This window comes from Pygocentrus nattereri, chromosome 10, assembly GCF_015220715.1.
Source record: "Pygocentrus nattereri isolate fPygNat1 chromosome 10, fPygNat1.pri, whole genome shotgun sequence".
In the NCBI taxonomy this organism is placed as follows: Eukaryota; Metazoa; Chordata; class Actinopteri; order Characiformes; family Serrasalmidae; genus Pygocentrus; species Pygocentrus nattereri.
Window position 1 is genome coordinate 8,743,886 of NC_051220.1, and position 19,865 is coordinate 8,763,750.

General features: G+C 39.8%; 1 protein-coding gene across 1 annotated transcript in view; it reads left to right on the forward strand.

The window, feature by feature from the left end:
• peli1b (pellino E3 ubiquitin protein ligase 1b) overlaps positions 1-19,865 on the forward strand; it is a 76,793-nt gene that overhangs the window by 22,876 nt on the left and 34,052 nt on the right. Inside the window, exon 2 of the mRNA XM_017704970.2 lies at positions 18,298-18,525. Within this exon, the coding sequence (XP_017560459.1) occupies positions 18,446-18,525 (80 nt within the window). The 5' untranslated portion in view covers positions 18,298-18,445. The remainder of the gene's footprint in view (positions 1-18,297; positions 18,526-19,865) is intronic.

Here is a 19,865-nt window from a genome sequence, read left to right on the forward strand (position 1 = left end):
TCGGTATCTTTAGTCAGGGAACATAATTGCACCAGAATCCATTGAAATTATATTTAAGTTTTATTGACTCCACAGACACCGTCGCATCTCCAACCTTTTTATTTTATTGTTCTGTTTTAAAACGTTATGAAAAGATACAAATACGTACTTTTCACCTGGGGAAAAAAAACTTAAGACCTTAAAACCACTGTTGTACCTTTTGAGGGTTCATTTACATTGTTTGTACCTTGTTGTACCTCACAGAACTTTCATTTCTAACCGTGTTTCACATTATTATTTGACAGCTCTAGTTTAACCTCAAACCTGATATGACGGATTCAAACCTCACTCAGTTGTAGGGCAGACCATAAACACAACAGGTGCTAATTTATTAAGCCTAACACTTTGATAAGCTCTTCTGTGCCATTTTTTGCCTGAGACTGGTAATCCATTGAGTGGTGGAGCAGCCAAGGAGACATGACTGCATCCTGTGGCATAGATCACACTTCAGCATTGCCGAGCAGCCGTTTCCTCTACTCACCCCAGATCGATGCTCCAGGCGCGGAGATGAAGACTCCCTATTCGAACCTGGCCTGGCCTTGTGTTCGTCGGGGCGCTTGGGTCATTGAACTTTGACTAAGATATTGCAATATTGAATTTGGGTACTGTTGCATGCTTTTTGTATGTGCTGAAGTGCCTGAAATGTGGATCATTTGTAATCTGATTTATTCATTAGGTGCCTACAGTAATGTTCCCCAGAGTAGTGGTCTGAGCGGTCTTGTGTAGTAGATCTAAACAAGGAATGCCAATATGATTGTACTGCTGCTTATAGCAATATATTGTGAAATAAATTGCAATATATTAAAAACACATTGGTGAATCAGTAATTTTGCATGGTTGCAAGCTTACCAGCATAATTTTGACCAGCATAGAAATATATTATTTAGTTTTGTTGGCTTATATGAATGTGTTGATTTCTCAGAACAGCCACAGAAAACGCAATCTGGAGCTGTGATTGGTCAGGATGCTCGCAGCACACAGTAAACAATGTTGTGATTTGTTTGGGGGCTCATTTGCATTTCCCAGCCACCAATATCATAATAATAAATAAATGATGCTGGGTGCAGCCCTGTTGAACAGTGCTTTGCATGCTTTACCACACTAGATTGAACACATCAGCTAATGGTCAAAGTGCATGAGTTCATCAGTTGAGGTGATGTCTTTCTTTCTTAATCCAGCAAGAAAACATGTATTGTACAGTATTTCTTTCTTTATATCTCTCTTCTCACTCATAGAAACAAGAGAAACTCTGTCAAAATTTGCATATTAAGTTTCAGTGCATCCCAAGTTAGTCTTTGTAAGTAGAAGAGAAGACATTGAATGTGATTACAAGCTATAAGGATACACTGATATAGCATTTGTGGGCTAATGCAGATATCTAATTGCTTTTTTTTATGATTTATTTACATTTCTGCTGACGCGTATAGATAAAATATATCCAGGCTCAGATCCCCTGGAGCCCCCAACTGTTACTACCCACATAGGTTGCAATCACTCTCCCCAGTCCCCAAACGCACTGCCAGACCAAAACCCCACTTATATCTGCCTGGATTATAATAATCTTTATTTTTGTAGGTCACAAATGCAGTAAAATGAACACAATGCAGTGTTGCCTAAATTTTCCATAATGCAGGAAATATTCAGATACCAGTTTGAAATATTGATCAGTATTAACCTTCGCACATTGCATGGCTGAGAAGGGAGAAACTGCATTACCAGTTCTGCTGTGGTGTTATCGCAAACTAGGCTGTCTGTGGGTAGCTAGATCAATGAACAGTGAAAATTTAATTATGACACATTAACATGTTGGCACATTGTCCTTTTAAGGAGAAAAAAAAATCCTGTAGAAGATCTACCTGTAGAAAAGTGCTCCTCAGCGTCCCAGTCTTGTATCAGTTGGCTCTAGTAGCTCATTCGCTCATCAGAAACAGCCTCTTTACTTATAATAGCGTATTACACCTTATTTAACTTGTACCTAATGTTTTCCCTCAGCTATTTCTGAATAATAATGTAGGTTTTGCGTTCCTCTGCCTTTGGTGTCGTAAAAAGGCCACAGCCGTGTATTCATTTTAATAAATTTTTTCGTTTCGTTTTCGTTTCGTGAGCTCTTACAATTACTTGAATATTACATTTTTTGAAATGCACAACCCATAACACAGATATGATTGTGCGTCTCTAAACATTGAGCATGTTTGCATGCACTCAATTATCCAATCATAATTGGATTCCTGCAGTTGTTTAATTAGTCAAAGTGAGATCTAGAAATCCGACAGAGCTGGATTTTGCTCAGTGATGTGATTTCTCAGTGTATCTAAACGCTTACTGTGAGTTTTCATTCCGATTTCTCAGCCTGCAAATGTGTGAAAACGGATGGTGGTACCGGGAATAAGCAAACAGCGTTACCACGAGATGACAGCAAAATACTGTTGGAGCAACATTTTCAGTTTCAAAAGTAAAATAAAAAAAGTTTGAGGGCGCACCTGAACCCATCAATACAAAATGAAAATTGAATCCCCAGTAATTAAATTTAGATGGTATATTTTAAATATAACATGTAGCAGAGGACTGTAATAACTCTACACTTAGTGGTACAAATCTAAGTTGACAGTGGCTTCCACATCCACATGGTGCCTGGTCTCATGTTGTTTGCCATGTGCGTTTGTCTGTCTGTGTTTGTGTGCCTGTGGTGACGGAGGCTAAACTCCAAGCTGCTGTTTCTTAACCAATTTCCTCCTTTCACACCAAACGTCAGGCTTGTACCATCTCTTTGAAAGAGTGAATTTAATTTACTGGACAAGAAAGCTGGAAGTCCTAGAAAGGAAAGAAGGAAAATGCAGTCATATCTGCTTTTTATCCCGATGTAATGAATAGCTATCATGGGCCAGATGCTGCCCCGTTCATAGATGTGGTCGTCTCTTGGGTGTTACCTTCTCATTTTGACTTTCTTCTCTCCTCTTGGATCTATTTTAGCCCACAGACCAGGCTGATACAGCCCCTTACGACTTCTCTGAGGTGTTTAAGCTCTGCGTCTCGGCTCCCTCGGTAATTAGATCTTAATTTGACCGTAAAGTGGTGCTAAAACCTTTGTGTGTATGTGCCTTAAAAGAGCCCTCTGAAATTCCTCTTTTAATCATAGAGGTCTGGTGCTTTGCGCACAGTTGGCAGGATATGGGATGGTTGCATGTGGGGACTGTTTGAAGTGTGCAAGGAAGATTCCAGTCCTCTTTCTCAAGTATGCGCACATGATTTGCTGTTAAGGGGCTTAATGTAGAAATGTTTGAGGCTTGTCTTTTCGCTGAAATCGATGGTTACCTTCATTACCTCAGTGATGTCTTTTATTTTAGTAAAAAAAAAAAGACTGTTATAGAACCAGAGTTGGGTAGTAACTTGTTATATTTACTCAGTTGCATGTACTTATGTTTTATTATTTCATCTGGTTTTGCTGATAATAGCATATATGCTGCTTTGGGCCAAAAAGAGAAGGATAACAAGCTGTGCTGTGCTGATAGATGCTGGAGGTACTTCTTTTTATGTTTTGAAAAGGTATTTTAAGCCATTATTTAACTAACGGAGGGTGATTCTTCTTTTGGAAAGGGAAACCATGCCACAGAGGTTGCAGGCCTTAAAAAGATACTTAAATTATTAGGCACAGCTCCAAACGTTAGTATGTACATTTACACAGTTGACCTAAGATTAAATAATACTTTTCCCGTATGATTTCTCAGATTTTTATTCTTTTTTTTTAGTCGCTCTAGATCTGTAAACTCATCACAAAACCAATTTTCAGCATTTAAGAAACCATTTTTAATATAAAACAATATTTTAATAGGTATAGATTAAGAATTTAATATTTAGAAATAAATATTTCTATTTTTATGTCTTTTTGGAATGTAGTAACGTTAAACTTAATTTAAAAATATATATTTTCTTCAAAAAACTCATTTGTCACAGATTTTGGTCACTGGTTTTATCAGGATTCTTAGATTTTAGCACAGTATTTTCAGCTCTATTAAACTGCTTCTTTGAGTCGAGGCTCGTCAGAGAGGAAGCATCTCAAGGCATGACGAAGCGAGTCACACTGGCTAACTATATAAGTTTATTAATAATCAGACTGCACTTAACTTCTATGTTTCACCAGTGTTGTGTGTTTTAATGGCTGGGTAATTTAAATTTTGTCAATAATTCTGTATATTATTTTATTTTATTTTTTTTTCTTTTATTGCTCATTTTTATTGTTTAAATAGCTACACAAGGTCATTTAACAGCCAGTGAGTCAGCCAATTTAGAAAATCCTGTTTTAACCAGAATATGTCAGTCACTGGTGTTACACCATATACAGCACCAGTGACTGTACAATATGTTTGGAATTAAGATCTCCTTTTTGCATATATGATCATAGATGTTAATGGACATATTTAGTTTAGGAAATTTTATTTTATTTATTTATTTATTTATTTTTTTAAGTAACCTCCTAAATTCCCACTCCAGATGGAGAACGACCCAAGTAAGTAAGTACATTATTTTAACTTGAGTATCCACTTCTATATAGTGGACTTTTGCTTATGTGGTATCTTAACCACACAATCATGACTCATGAACAGTGGAATTGGTTAGTAGGGCATACAGATATTAGAATTCATATTATTTCTTTTCTTAATCTGATATTCCAGCATCAGGCATGTACGGCGTGCATTTGGAATTTTTAAATGAAATATTATATATAGTCTTTACAGTTTTTAGATCAGTTCTTGGCGGTGTTTCAATGTGCATTGCACAGCCTCCGACAACGTCTGACTAAGGCAGCTGACAATGTCTGTGCTAAATGAATCACATCCTCCAGTCTTCAGGGCTCTGGACAGTCTCACACACACTGTTGGCAGTTTTCGGTGGGCCGTGTGTGCATGTGTGACTGGATGACTGCATATACACAGCCATGCGTTTGTGCTTTCAGTGGCAGACACAAGTAACACAGAAACACATTTGTTTGCAGAGCAGAGGGGTTACAAAGCTCTGCTTCTCACCGGGTCTGGGAGGGGCTCCATGGCCACCAGACATGTTAAGCCGTTTATTCAGGCTAGACTAGTGTGTGTCAACTCTTTCTGGTGCCCGGTGTCCAGAATTCATCCCAATGTGTTCAAAATAGGGGTGCAGAATATGTCACTGACTGTTAAATATTTTATCAGTCTGATATTTGTTTGGTCGATAATTTAGTGCCCCATTTTTAGCTCTTGCAGACACTGACACATGTTTAGTCATTAGTGGTGAGGCATACTGGATAACATCACTACCCCACACATAGGAGAGCAGGGTTTGATGTCCCGACAAGACCGTCCCGACCACTTTTATACCATAATATGCGTATAATATAACATTCTATACCTTTTGATTGTAATAGAAGAGCTCGGAGAAGAATTCAGCTTCTGTTGTGAATGACTAGTTGTAAAAGCAACTGTGGCATGGCTTCATAGAATTAGTCAATGATCTTTTTACCAAGGGATTTCAATTAGGTGTGGGCAATATTTCAGAAATCGCACAATATATTTTTAGAAGTGTAGTATTAATGTATTATTCAATATACCCTGTTGAACTGTCCAGGGTATTTCCTGCCTTCCGCCCAGTGATCTCTGGGTTAAGATCCAGCAGCCCCTGTGACCCAGAAAGATAAGCGGCTTAGATGGTGTGTGTGTGTGTGTGTGTGTGTGTGTGTGTGTGTGTGTGTGTGTGTGTGTGTGTGTGTGTGTATTATTCAGCATTTCATATACTGAACTGAACCAAATCCACTTAGGCGTAATTTTGTGTATGTATATATGTGTGTGTATGTATATATATATATATAATGTGTGTGTATATATATGTATGTGTGTGTGTGTGTGTGTGTGTGTATAATATTTATTTTTAGGCCTTTAGTTTCAATTCCAGCATTTTTCTGGAGAAGCAGTTGTTCTTTCCTAAAGGACTGTGGTGTGGCCATGGTATTTTCCCTCACTTCAGACTGGAGCAAAGTGTCTTGGTTTCATATTTGCAGAGTGAAATTACCCCTGAAATCCCCCAGTGCAAGCTACAAGAGATGTTTGTCTTATGCCAAGTAGCTTCTTTATGTGGCCTGTTGGAAACCACCACCCTGGGTGTATTTTTAATCCTTATACCTGTACTACGTTTTCCTGTCAGAAGAAAATCTCCATTCAGGAAGTTGTGTCGCCTAGGACTATGATTAATCCCTGTCCAAGAAACCAACCTTGACTGTCTGATGAGGTCCATGTCCTGGAAGTCTTTAAGCTTTCGCTTTCTTATTTGAAATAGTGCTGTATTCAGCAGCATACGTTTAACAGTAGTGGTGGTCTTGCAGTTAATGGTATGCCATATCAGTTTGAATGTGTGCCAAGGATGTAGTAGTGTGTCGTGATAGAGTGGTCTGACAATCTGATTTGATGAGCTCATGAGTGTCCTTTGGCTGTGTGCTTACACACACACACACACACACACACACACACACACTGACCAGAACAGCAGCAGTCAGTGTTTTTTTTTTTTTTGCCTGCTTTTGTCGATGATGAACACCTCAGTCTAACCAGATGGTTTGCTATTTGTGCAACTGAATGTTGTTTATTCTCAGTTTGTGAGTGTAGCTTTTTATCGTTGATTTAATTTTAGAGTCTCCAGATACGATACAAGCCTTGGACGTATGTAAAACTCATGCCACTAATGTTGAGGGTGTAGCGTACAGCTGGAAATCATTACTCAAGCACAGCTGTATGGCCTTTCAGTCGGATGTTGGGGATTCCCTAAGATCACCTGAATCCCTCAGTGTGATTACTCCCTACAGGGTACAAACCTTGCTCAGTAGGAGTTTTCTCACAACAGTTTGATTTGATTACATTATTTTGGTGAGATTTATGTTCGTCTACTCATCGTGAACTTTTCACACAATGTAAAGAACAGCAGGCATTTTCAAATTATGTAAAAAAAAAAAAAAACAAAAAAAAAAACACACACACAAAAAATTGAGTGATGAGGTTTTGTCCCGACAACAACGGTATGCATCTTGCTCCAGTCATATTCTCCCACTGGGGCATTTTATGATGGGGCATTTTATCATACATCTCGTCTACTTTTAAATCTTAATACTAGTCTTTTGCAGTTGGATTTTGGGTGATTTTGCAGCTTCATAACAGTTTTTGTTTACGTAATTATATTTTTCACTTTTGATGTTAATTTTTATTATTATATCCTGTTATTACTGTTTAATAATAATAATTAGTTTAATATAAAGTCGTGCTCTAGGTTTCCTCAGCTTTCTGTTTTGTTGTAGAGATCTTAAGCTCGTCCTCTGACCTTTATGCATGTTGTTTTGTGTCAGAGGATCATGAGGAGTGCATTAGACCCATCGAGAGCAGGAGTATCAGTGGTAGGCAGTGCTTGAACACAGCTGGTACAGTAACCACAGCTGCCATGCCTGAGTGGGGTTGTGAAAAGGCAGTCCAGCTGGCCGTGGTTAGACGGTCAAAGGTCACATTGTTTAAAACCCGCTAGACCCACAAAAGCCACTCACAAAGGAGGACAGCCTTTAGACTGGGTCTGAGTCAGAAGAGCTACAAGCAAGACATCTTTGTGTAGATTCGCTTAGTAGGAGAGTGCTCACTTAGAGTGCAGATTTGTTTTTGTGCTGAGCGATTCAATTTGAAAAAGATAAGACTAGTAATGTTACCATGCGTTTGTCTGTTTGTCTGACTGCCTTTCTCTGAATTTCAAGCCACACTGTAGCTTTCTGTGGTCTAGATATGGCTTTAATTTAATAGAGTAATGGCGAAATGCTAAGTGGCGCAATGTGATGCACTCAGAAATTGGACAGTGGTCAGAGGTGGCCTGTAAGCTAGCAGCATGCTTGAACAAATGTAAATGTAAACAATCTAAATTATTTTTATTGCCTGAGTTTAGGTCATTTGGGACAGTTAAATTGTGGACAAATTGTGGGTATTTCTTAGTGCTATTTGAGAATGTAGCAGGATAATGTATGAGGTAGGCACTATGATGCTATTTTATCGCTTCTCAGAGCATATTATGGATATTGTCTCTACTTAAAAATCACTGACTGACTGCAGGTTTCATCACAAGGAGAGCATAATTAGCCCTGTTTAATTGAATTTAGTGCAACAGAGTGTGTTTGGGGCAGTCATGGGCTGGAGGTTAGGGAACCAGCTTTGTGACCGGAATATCACCGGGGCGATCCCCTGAGCTGACAGTACGTGACCGAAGTGCCCTTGAGCAGGGCACCTAACCACCAACTGCTCCCTGGGTGCTGTAGATAGGGCTGCACACCGCTTCGGGCAAGTATTCCCCCTAGTGTGTGTGTTCACTAGTGTGTATGTGGTGTTTCACTGCATGGATGGGTTAAATGAGAAGGTGAAATTTCCCCATTGTGGGACTAATAAGGGTCACTACTCTTGAATTGTGGCTGTACTGGTTCTGTTCTTTTCTGTTCCAAGTTCATCTCAGAAGATCTCAGAAAAATTAAATATTGTGATACGTTGTGCATTGTGAATATGCCTTCATGTGTCGTGATATATTTTGCCCATACACCCTCTTTATGTATCATATTGCATTCAGTATCTGTCTCTCAATTCCGTATGCACAGATAATTGATTTAGTACTAATGTTGCCTCTTTACCTCCATTTTTTTTTTTTTTTTTTTTGCAAAAAATATAATGCTAAATCTTCTAATGAACTGAAACATGAGGCATGAGGCAGATGCCCAGGTCAGTGGACCCTGTTCCCCTCTGCAGGCTTCTCGCACTTTCCGAGGGAAGTGAAGCTGTCTTTGTAAAGGTTAGAGACGTTTGTGTGAAGGTAAAGTATAGAAAAGCAGATTGTTGCTGGAAATAAGTGAAAGAGATTGGTAGTGATGGAGGCAGAGGTTGTTATTCAGTTGCCGAAAAAGAGAAGGAGATAAGAAAGCTTGTCTTGGAATATTATTGCTGCCAACATTTTGAGAACACATGCATGTGATTAGGACAGGAACAGCTGGGGAAGGACTGTACTGCCCTGCCCAAATACCGACGTGTGTTTGTGTGTGAGAGAGCAAAATACTGTCCTTGTTGAACCTTCATCTGTTTTCACTGCTGGGTGTAGTCCCAACTGTGCTTTTCTGTGTCAAACAACATTACCAGATGTATTGTTGTACCAGAGTCCAGTGAGTTGAGCTGTTCAGTGTTTGCTTGTTTGGACCTTTTCATTAATCAAAATGGTCATCAGTTGGGACAGAGTTAGTGTAGCGGTTTTAGAATTTGAAAGTAGCGTGACAAAAATTTTACCTCACATTAACAGTCCCATATCATAAATTTGATATATATACATACACACCAAAAGAAGTAGTCCAATATTATTAAATGTCTGGTTCCATTTGTTGTGTACAGATTGTCTGAGATCTGTTTGCGTCCTAAGTGGCCACAACTATTGAGATTTTGTCAGTTACATTCTGATGTAACTGCTGTTCACACATCTGTGTTTATGCATTACGCATTTCATCCAATTTTTATAATTGGACATCAAACATTGCAAGCAGTTGCTCTCCCTATAGGCTGTGCTGGCAGTGCACTTCAAACGACGAAAGAGCTAAACAAAGTCAAAGTGCCACCAAACGGAACCTGGTGTCCCAGCATGCTGGAAGCCCCCTTTGTTTAGAAAGAATGACGTTGTGATTACCACCAATCACGGTCACCGGGAGGAAGCAGAAGAGCGATGTGATTTGGACTAGGCATGTTGAGGTGGAGGTCTCAGAACAAGCGACATGGTGAACAGGCGTTCTGGTCAGCAAACAGCGCGTACCGTACAGACTTGATCCAGTGTGTAATTTTGGCCAAAAAAGACATTGTTTGCCTCCATCTAATGTCTTTCGGAGAGAGATAGTCACTGGATTGAAAAATGTTAGTAAAGTTCATTGTATTTAGTAAAAGCTTTGCATTTAAAAGTTCTGACGCAAGATCCTTGTCTTGGCTTTGCCATTGGCCTTTTATTGTGTTATAGCCCCATTTTGACATCACAAACGAATGTTTTCTGTTTTTTTTGCACAAACATTGGTTTGTGGGGTTTTTTTTTTTAATTCCTCTGTAGATTGTGTAGATTGCTCACAGAGAGCAAAGAAATGTCTTTTTATTGTTTTTGAACGTAGCTAACACCAGCGGCCATAGTTAGCCTAGCTTCTCTGTAACGCCGTTGACACCACACATTCATTTTAAGGCTCTTTTATAGAAATAAGGCAAGGCTGGGCCCACACTACACGATATTAAGCCCGATTTGCCCCTTGTGGCAAATTTTCACAATCTGAAGCGATTTTCCAGGTCAGAAGCTCAGTCGGAAGCAATTGATAGCACGGATGATCTGGTGTGAGAGGTGAAACGAGTTAATCTTTAGTCCTCCGATCAAGCTCTGAAGTAATCGGAGTCCCTCCGATGTTATCAGAAGTTTTTATATTTACGACTCAAAATGTTCACGAGTCCTGAAGTGTGAGACGGTCAGAGATTTACTCAGTGAGTGATTCAAGCAGCCAATCAGAGAGCTAGAAGATGGGAAAAGAATTGCTATCATGTTTATAATGTTGGAATCAGATGTCAAAGCGCACCTCTTGGTTATTCCGGCTCACTTGCCAGTTTGTAATGAAATATTTCTCCAGCTCTCACTGCATCAGCACTTCTCGATCCCCAGTTTGCGTTTTCGTAAGTTCACCTGTGCTTGGGTCATGTGATCTCTGAGGGCAACTGGGAGTTTGAGTTCTTATTCATAGCACAAACTCCCTCTGTGTTATTCTCTCACTTTACCTTGTCGTCTGTCACCCTCCCAACAGAAATCCTGTGACTTTACGTTTGTGATTCTCTCCGTTTTAGAAATCTGGAAGGATTTTTAAAAGTCATGTAGTGAACGCCGAGCGTAACATAATATACATCAGGTTAGACAGTATATTGTTTCTTGTTTGAATGCTCTGACTAATACGTATGTAGTCGTAGTGTCTTTCACTAATTTAAGAAATCTCATGGGCATACACACAAGGGCATTCATTTTTAGCTTCACACAGCATCACAAACGCAAGCAAAGTGTGCAGCCCGGTGGATGAGAACAGTCTAGTCTGAGACAAGCATCTGCTTGTGTTCTGTCTTCATAAAGACAGACACTCGTTTCTGTTGCCTGTTTTTTCCTCTTGTCTCTATTTTTGATGTCGCCTCTCTTATCTTTGTTTTCCCACTTGTGCCGACTCTGTTGTTTACCGTACATCTGGGTGAAGTGAGCTGGTGAAACGCTGAAGGTTTTTGGTGCCATGAGATTTTAAGGCTTATGCAGAAATCTGATTGTTTTTCTTTTTGTATCTTCATTTTATCATTATTATAGTTATTATGCGAAATCGTATCCAGACAGAGCAGCCATGTTTTAGCTGTTCCTTTGCCGATTGACTGGCATCGAGTGACCGTGTGTGTGTGTGTACGCGTCAGGGAGTGTTGTCTATTGATCTGTTGGCTCTCCTTCTAAGTTATTGTTCTCTGTTACTTGCTTAATCTGTTGAAATCATGGACCAGTACTTACAGATCCACTGATAGCAGGAGGCTCTGCATCGATATTGATGCTTAGCTGACTTAATGTGTTATCCTATTTCTAAATATCAATAGAGGAATATATTGTGCATAAGCTTGTGGTGAGGTGTATCGATACAGTGATGACACTGCTGACATTTATGTTTACACAGTGCCTAAATGTCCATCACATGTCTAACATGCTCTGATAGTCAGGATTTGCCTCTTTATTTATTGTTTGTATGAAAATCGGTGTTGGAGAAGGTGTTTTACTTTTCACACCCGTTTATGTGGGTCGTTCTCCGTTTGGAATAGGAGTTCAGGTGGATGCATTTTTAAGAAATCAATTTCTTTCACCCCACTGAACAATCTTAATCTGTCCATTAATCATCTATTATCGTATTTGCAAAAAGGAGAGCTTCATTCCAAACATATTTTACAGTCACTGGTGTTGTGTATATGGTGTAACACCGCTGGCTGTAACACCGCTGGCTGTAACACCGCTGGCTGTAACACCGCTGGCTGTAACACCGCTGATGTTCTGGCTAAAACTGATGATGTAAATTGGCTGACAACAGTCCTGACAACACAAGTGACCAAAATCTCTGTGACAAATGAATTTTTAAAATAAGATCTTCTATTGTTATAATGTCAAGCTTGTAACAGTAGAAGAACCCTTTTGGGTGCTATTTTGAGCCAACACAAAAAGGTTCTATATAGAACTATGTGTAGCACACTTGTGCACAGTTTGCACCGCATGTTACAAAGAATCGTGCAAAGGGTTCTTAGTGTTCATGGTTCTGTATAGAGCCAATTGTGTTACTAAACCCTTGAAAAAAACTGCTTTTTTTAAGGGTTTAATGCTGTTAAATATTAAGCGGATGATGTTAATATGATCTATGATCCCTGTTGGTGAATGGTTTTGTTGCGGTTACCCCAACAGAGATAGATAAGTCTATAAAATGCATTGTCATGCACCTCAGGAAGAACACTGTAAGCATGCGTGCTGCTTAGTGTGCATTGCAAAGCTAGAACAAAAATTATTTTGCTGCATTACAGAAATGTAGACTTTGACCTGCATCATCAGACATCCAGTTGTGTAATAGATTTTTGAGAGATTTAAAGAGAGGGCTTAACGAAAAGTCTTACTCAATAAGAAACATTTTTTAACCCCCAGATTGGCCCTGAATTGCCAAGCACACAGACAACCCAGTCATATTTCAGAGATCTGCACACTCAGCAAATTTAAACGGCTACATACATACGCAGGTAACACTGGGCCTCATTCACCAACCGTTCTCATGAAGAAATTTCTTCTTAAAAGCCACTTGTGCAGTTTTCCTGAAGATTCTGACATTCACTAGTGTAGTCCTGTATGGTCAGTGTTGGTGAATGACGCCCAATGTGATGTTAGCATTTTCAAAAAGCTGTATTTTTTTCCCCATTTTTACAAAAACACTGAACATAGAATTTCCCCAAAGCTCCACTCTGTAGGCCATTTAAAAAAAAAAAACGTTTTTAGTGAAAGGATGGGAGGCCGAAAAAAAAACAAGGTTTTTGTTCTTCTAGGTGCCGGCCTTTCCTCCCAACAACAACGAAAATGGTTTTCTTTCATTATTGAAGTATTTTTTTTGTCATTCTTTCATTCTTTTTGTTGCCTACACGCATGCATTTTGACTAGATGCACATACAGACACACAGTCTTACTCTCACTAGCTGTAAGGAAGCAGAGATACCGAGTCTGTCTCGGTCTCAGACAGGCGAGTGTGTATAAAACATTATTAACCTCAGGTCAGTGAATATACAGTAGGCTGCTAGCATCCCAGCACAAATCTCCTGTAGAATATTCTAATCTTTATTCAGGCTGCACACTAATGCTGTTGTCTGGCGCATACTGAATAGCCCACTCAGCCCTTGTTTAATCGCTGGTCCTGGATCAGTCTCCCATTGTGATTCGCAGGGTCGTGTGTTACACGGCCATGTGTGATGTGTGTGTGCTGTCCTGACTCAGATGGTCCTTTATGCTGAAAGTGTCCAGTTGTCCTCAATGACATCACTTCCTGTAGGGTGTTCGTGGCACACAGAGGACTATATGTTGCCGGCAGTTGGTTAATGTCCTTCAGCTCCCCGAAGGCCCAGAGTGGACTTCCTGTCTGCCCAGATAAGCTGAGCACTGCGTGCAGGCCTGATGAGCTGATAACAAAGGCGCTGTCTGAGCTTTATAGGGCCAGAGCACTTGTACAGTGGTGATTCAGATACTATACACATCTGTTAATGTGTGTAGTATATACACTGGATTCTATATATAATAGAATAGAATAGAATAAATAGCACTGCTGTTGAAAAAAACATTGTATCTCCATTTTTTGCCCTTTCTTTTTTTTTTTTTTTTAACATAATTTGAAAATACCTGTTGTCCTTTACATTGTATGTAAATTTCATGAAGAATGGACCAAAAGAAATGGATTTCAACTGCTCAGCAGTTCGAGGTCTCTTTTGTCACAGTTTATTTCATAATGCACCAAATGTTTTCAGTAGTGAGAAGTCTGGACTTCAGGCAGGCCAGTTTAGCAACTGGACTATTTTATTATGGAGCAATGCGGTTGTAATACATGCAGAATGTGGTTTGATATGGTCTTGTTTGCGTTCCCTGCAAAAGACAAAACATGTATGTATTGTTTAGTATTAATGGTGCCTCCGCAGATGTGCACATCACCCATGCCATGTGCACTAATTCACCCCTATACGATCATGAACACTAGCTTTTGAACTGTGCGCTGATAACAAGCTGAGTGGTTTTTAGTGTCCATGGTTTCCAAAAAGAGTTTCAAATGTTGATTCGTTGGACCACAGAACACTTTTCCACTTCCCTGCCGTCCATTTTAAACAAGCCTGTTTATATATGAAATGATCTTTCTGTTTTAGTTTTAATTAGTATTTGTGGATGCAGCAATAAACATTTCACAGACACTGGTTTTCAGAAGTGTGTCTGAGCCATGCAGTGATGTCTGTTTTTAATGCAGTACCGTCTGAAGGCCCAAAGTTCATGGCCAGCAAATTCTGGTTTTTGGCCTTTTCCCTTCAATATGGAGATTTCTCCAGATTGTCTGAATCTTTTAATGTTCTTATGCACTGTAGATGAAGAAAAGCAAAAGTTCTTTCCTATTTTACGCTGAGAGAAGTTATTCTTGAATTATTGCCATTGTTGCATTTGATCATGCGGTCTTTCACAGAGTGGTGAACCCCTCCTCATCTTTATTTTTATGTTTTTGTACTATTTTCAGTTGAATATAGGGTTTAAATGATCTGCACATCATTGCATTTAGTTTATTATTTACATTTTGCACAGCATCTCAACTTTTTTGGAAATCGGGTTGTAGAATTAAAGAATATAGATAGAGTTTCATGATAAGGCTTTATTTGTAACATTTCCACTATGGTTTAAACTCCTGTATGCTTTGAGTGCTGGGGTGTGCTTGCATCACAACAATAGGATCAGACTTCCCCACAACCAGTTACATTCACCTCACTCACTACTGTGGCTAGTTAATGACTATTGTTAGTGATCTGCGCATGTGTTTTCTAATGAAAATCACTGTGTTAAATACAGAGAACCTTCACTGCTAGTGCAAATCTTCCTTTTCACCTCCTGTATTACGCTGATGCACTCTATCCAGTCTCTATCCAGGCTGTGCTTCTTGCTCTGATCATTGTCTCTCTGTGTGAGAGAGCCTCTCTGCCTCTCCTGTTTTAATGCATGTGCCTTGGCTTTAAGTAGAACACCTGCTCTGTGACAGCCCCAGTTTGACCCTTTAAATCTTGTTTGCAGGCTTAGTGAGTGAGTGTAGCGGTCAGTGTGAGCTGAACTGGCCAAGGTGTACACAGTAATGCAGTATATGAATGAAGACTTGGGCACCATCCATCACTGTAGGTTTAAGTGGTCTGGGCTAGTGGGAAAGTTGCAGTATGGAGTATAATCCACATTGTGTACTGGCAGTAGGGAAGAGTTGAGTAAATTCGCCATGTGGTCTTTTTATATGATTTTGGTTTAGTGTATTTAAAGCAAGGTGCATATTTGCAGTAACATAAGTAGGGTGACATAGCAGCCTGTGTACTGTGATGATAGCTTCAGACATTAGCTTGCTTAACTATGCTACTGATATTTTCTGTAGTACTTCTGAGCATACTGTGGTTATGCTGGTCCATGTAGTGATATGCCTTGCAATATATAAAAGCACATTGGTTGAAACAGGAAAGTGACATGATTAAAGATGTCCTTGTGTCATTTTTATTCTTTTTATATGTTTGGTTCATAAAAAATGCTCTGATTTACTAAAATACACAGAGAAAATAATTTGGAAATCCTGAGGTTTGTCAGCTGGTGCGGCAGTAATACATGGTAATTGGAACGGTCACTATCGATTAAATAAATTGATAAGTGATAAGGTTGGTCTGGTGAATAGTTTGATTGATTATTTGAGCATTTTTTGTTTGCTCGCCAAACAATATCAATGGGTTTAACTTATCGGTAGCATTCTATGCAGAGCCTTTGAAAGATTTCAGGATACTTCATTGGAAAAGATCAGTATATAAATAAAACACTGGCAACAGTGCATAAACACATGTCCGTCAGGCTCTGCTTCTTCGGACTGCATCATCAATTTAATACATTCTGAATAATTTTTAATGATTCCATTTGAGACATTCAATTTCACTCTTTGAAACTGTGATTTTATTAACATGGTGCAACGTGGCTGCGCATAATTTAATACAGAAATATTCACTTTCTAAGTAGCTTGAGTACCGCCGATACAATAAATGCTTTCCACTTTTTCCATGGGAATTTCAATATGTTAGCGCCAAGCTAGTGACTGTATACATTCACTTCCTCCACGGGTTTAATGAAGCAATAGAACATGAGAGGGAGTGAGTTATCGCAAAATGACATCACGGCTGTGATTTACTCACAGGCACGGGCCGAAGGGTGAATGAATAAAGTAATAAATAAATAAATAGGTCTGTGAACTTGGCATTTAATGTTTTAATGTCAGCAATTCCTTCCTCCAAATTATGGTTCCTTAACAAGCAGCTTGTTGCTACGTCAGAGTAACGAGCTCCGCTCACTCGCTGCACAGTAAGCCTTGGCTGTTGAAGTACTGACTGAGCCATAAAACTGTCACAATATCAAGTTTAGCTCAGTTTTGTCCGTTTTTGCTGGATCGATGTTAACGTTGTTTTTCCAGCCAGTCTGTAAAGCATTTTACAACAAATTTTGTTTGGTGAATGGTATTTGGTTCATTCCTGTTTAGCTCTTCTTCTGTTACAGCTGCCGACTGAAAAGCTGCTCAGCGGTAAAGATAGTTTGGGAATTTAGTGTAGTCTCATATCAGAGTCTGACCAAATCAGCTGTCGGTCAAATGTGATCTTAAAAGTGTCTTAAAAGTTTTCTGTTTGTGCACAAAGTTATAAATGAAAACGTTTAAAAGCGTCTCCTACAGCTGTCAGTCATTACTGCGGCGTCTCAGCGGAGTGATAGTGTTTGTGGAAAACAAACGCTAGAAAAAAATCGATAGAACGCTTCACAACCAATCGTCTTGCGTGGCTGGAACTAACTTGTATAATCCTGCTTAAACCAGCTTTACTTCAGCTTTACTTGTTGAAGCTTCTAACAGACGTCCAAGTAGCATAGTCTTCTTTTTTTGGAAACAATACCGTCAGTAAAGCCTAATAGCTTTATAATGACCTTATTACTAAGCTGCTTCTTTGAGAATGTACTTTTTAATTGATTCATCTTTTTAATGGTGTAATTGGGACTGCCTTAATGGCAATATATGTTCATTTGCAGCTGTAATACAGGCTTGGGCACCTACATTTATCACTGTCCGATTTCACCATCCGGTAACGTGTATGCAAGACATTTTGCGGCAGAACTACAAGGCGAGATTTTGCAATCTTGTAGCAGTAATGGTGTGTAGCGTCCCTGATGGGATCAGCAGGCTGTTTGTCAGTAAGCCTGATGAATCAGACTTAGTCTCACTGCGAGAGTTAGCTGAGAGAGGATCTGTTCATTAACCCCCTCACTGTCTTCACACGCCTCGCACGTTTGTGTCATGGTGTGTGTGTGCGTGTATGTGGATATTCAGTGTGCTCTGTTTGGCAAGGCTAACAGGTGTTAGTAGCTTTAATTAGCTGAGCTGTAAGGTTGTGTAAGGAGAAAGCAGGGCTAGCATATAGTTCACATTTGCTATTCAAATTCCTTCTGTGTTAATGAGAAATGTAATCAACTCATCCATGTGTTAGTGGCATATATAGCCAGTGCAATATAATGCTAAAAGAATGGTGGGATATGTGGTCATCTCATATGCTTACCTTAATGATGATCGTTATCAGCTCAGTTACGCTACGGGACATAATAATAGGGCTGTTCATCATGCTTAATTTTCACTCCTGACTGCAAGACAAGACCAAATATGAGTAATCAAACCACTGTCCTCATGGCCTGTGCTTCCACTTTTAAACATATCTTTGTTTTGGGGTCACTGGGATCATTTTAACTACTGAAAGTAGCCCCTTCCTGTTTATCGCACCACCAAATTGATCCAGTTTTAAGCTTTAAACTTCTAGCCACTTCCAGAATTTGCACTGCTATTGCTTAATACCTCTGACTAATTGGTTAATGTTCTCTTTCTCTCTCACTTTGTAGGGTTCGTGCAGTAGCAGCAGCGACGATGATGCTGATGCTGGCAGCGATGAAGCTGAGACACAGCTGAGACCGACTGTGTGGTTGTGTAGCGTTCGTAGCTGGAGAGGCAGAACACCCGCACGCACACAAGCGCACACACGCCGTGCCCATGTTTTCCCCCGAGCAGGAGAACATCTCCACCTCCTCCACCAAAGTGCCAATTAAATACGGAGAGCTCATTGTACTTGGGTAAGAGTGATGGACCAGGATGTTGTTCTACCACTCTGAAAATTTAACACATTGCACTTTTTTTTCAGGCCAGGATACTTTGAACGCATGTTTGTATGTTACCTTAGTGTTTGATTCTTTTTAATGTGGCTAAGCTTCAGATTCACTCGAAAGAGGCCCTGAATATTCTCTTGTAGCTCCCATTAGAATGAAGCAATCTGAACCAAAAAGATTTGCTGCACACCTTGACATATGTGACATATGCATTACACATGAAGCTGGAAGTGGTCTGTTTTCTGCCGAACATATGAAGGGGTACAAGGGTATGGACCCGGAAGTTGCAAATGGAGGTTAAACGCCGCAATGGTTGTCTGGTGCCACATCATCTGTCCGACACAGGGGCATCCTGGCTTGTTCGAAGCTCCATGTAGCGAGGAGCACATTGCACATTGTTTCGCTCAGATTGCTTCGTCCTAACAAGAGTTATTACAGAATATTCACTCCTCTTGAGTGAATCTCCCTGTATATATTCCATCAGCAGATGCCTTCAAAGAACAGTTATAGTTAGTATATGGGAAATGTTAAAAATAAATAACAGCTGGTTTTGAATGCATAATTTATACCATGCACCTCAGCATGCAACCAATTCATCACTCAAATCAAATCAAATCAAATTTATTTATATAGCGCTTTTTACAACTGATGTTGTCACAAAGCAGCTTTACAAAAATGGGAATCACAGCACAGAGAATCAGACAAAACACTGAACATAATATACAGAATATACAGAACCCCCGTGAGCGCTGAGGCAAGGAAAAACTCCCTCAGAGCTGGAGGAGGAAGAAACCTCGGGAGGACCAAGACTCACATCTAAAGGGGGGACCATCCTACCACTGGTCAGACAACTTATAAGTTAAACATTGAAAAGTCAATTTTACATCCACGCAGTTCTAATATATTCAGGTGTGTATAATCAACAGTGGAAACAATTAGAGTTCATATAGATTTGGATGTGATCTGTAGTGGAGAAGCTGCGTTCCAGAAACTTCCATCAGTCTGGTCAATCAGGGGGACAGGGGGACTTGAGGGTGGGACATCCATCAGTATTGGGCCGGACCGGTGGACAGTCAGTAACTCGGAGGAAGGAAAGATTTAGGAATTAGTTTAGACTGGATTTATGAAGAACAGAAAATGTAAAAAATTATCAGAGTGTGACTAATGACTCCGGCAGGTCTGAATATGACAGCCTAACTAAAGGGAGAGAGCCAGAAGGTAACATAGACACGGAGGCTCCCTGAGACACTGGCATTCACCCACTCCACCGTCCACAAACCTGAGTGACTGCATGTAGTGAGTGACAG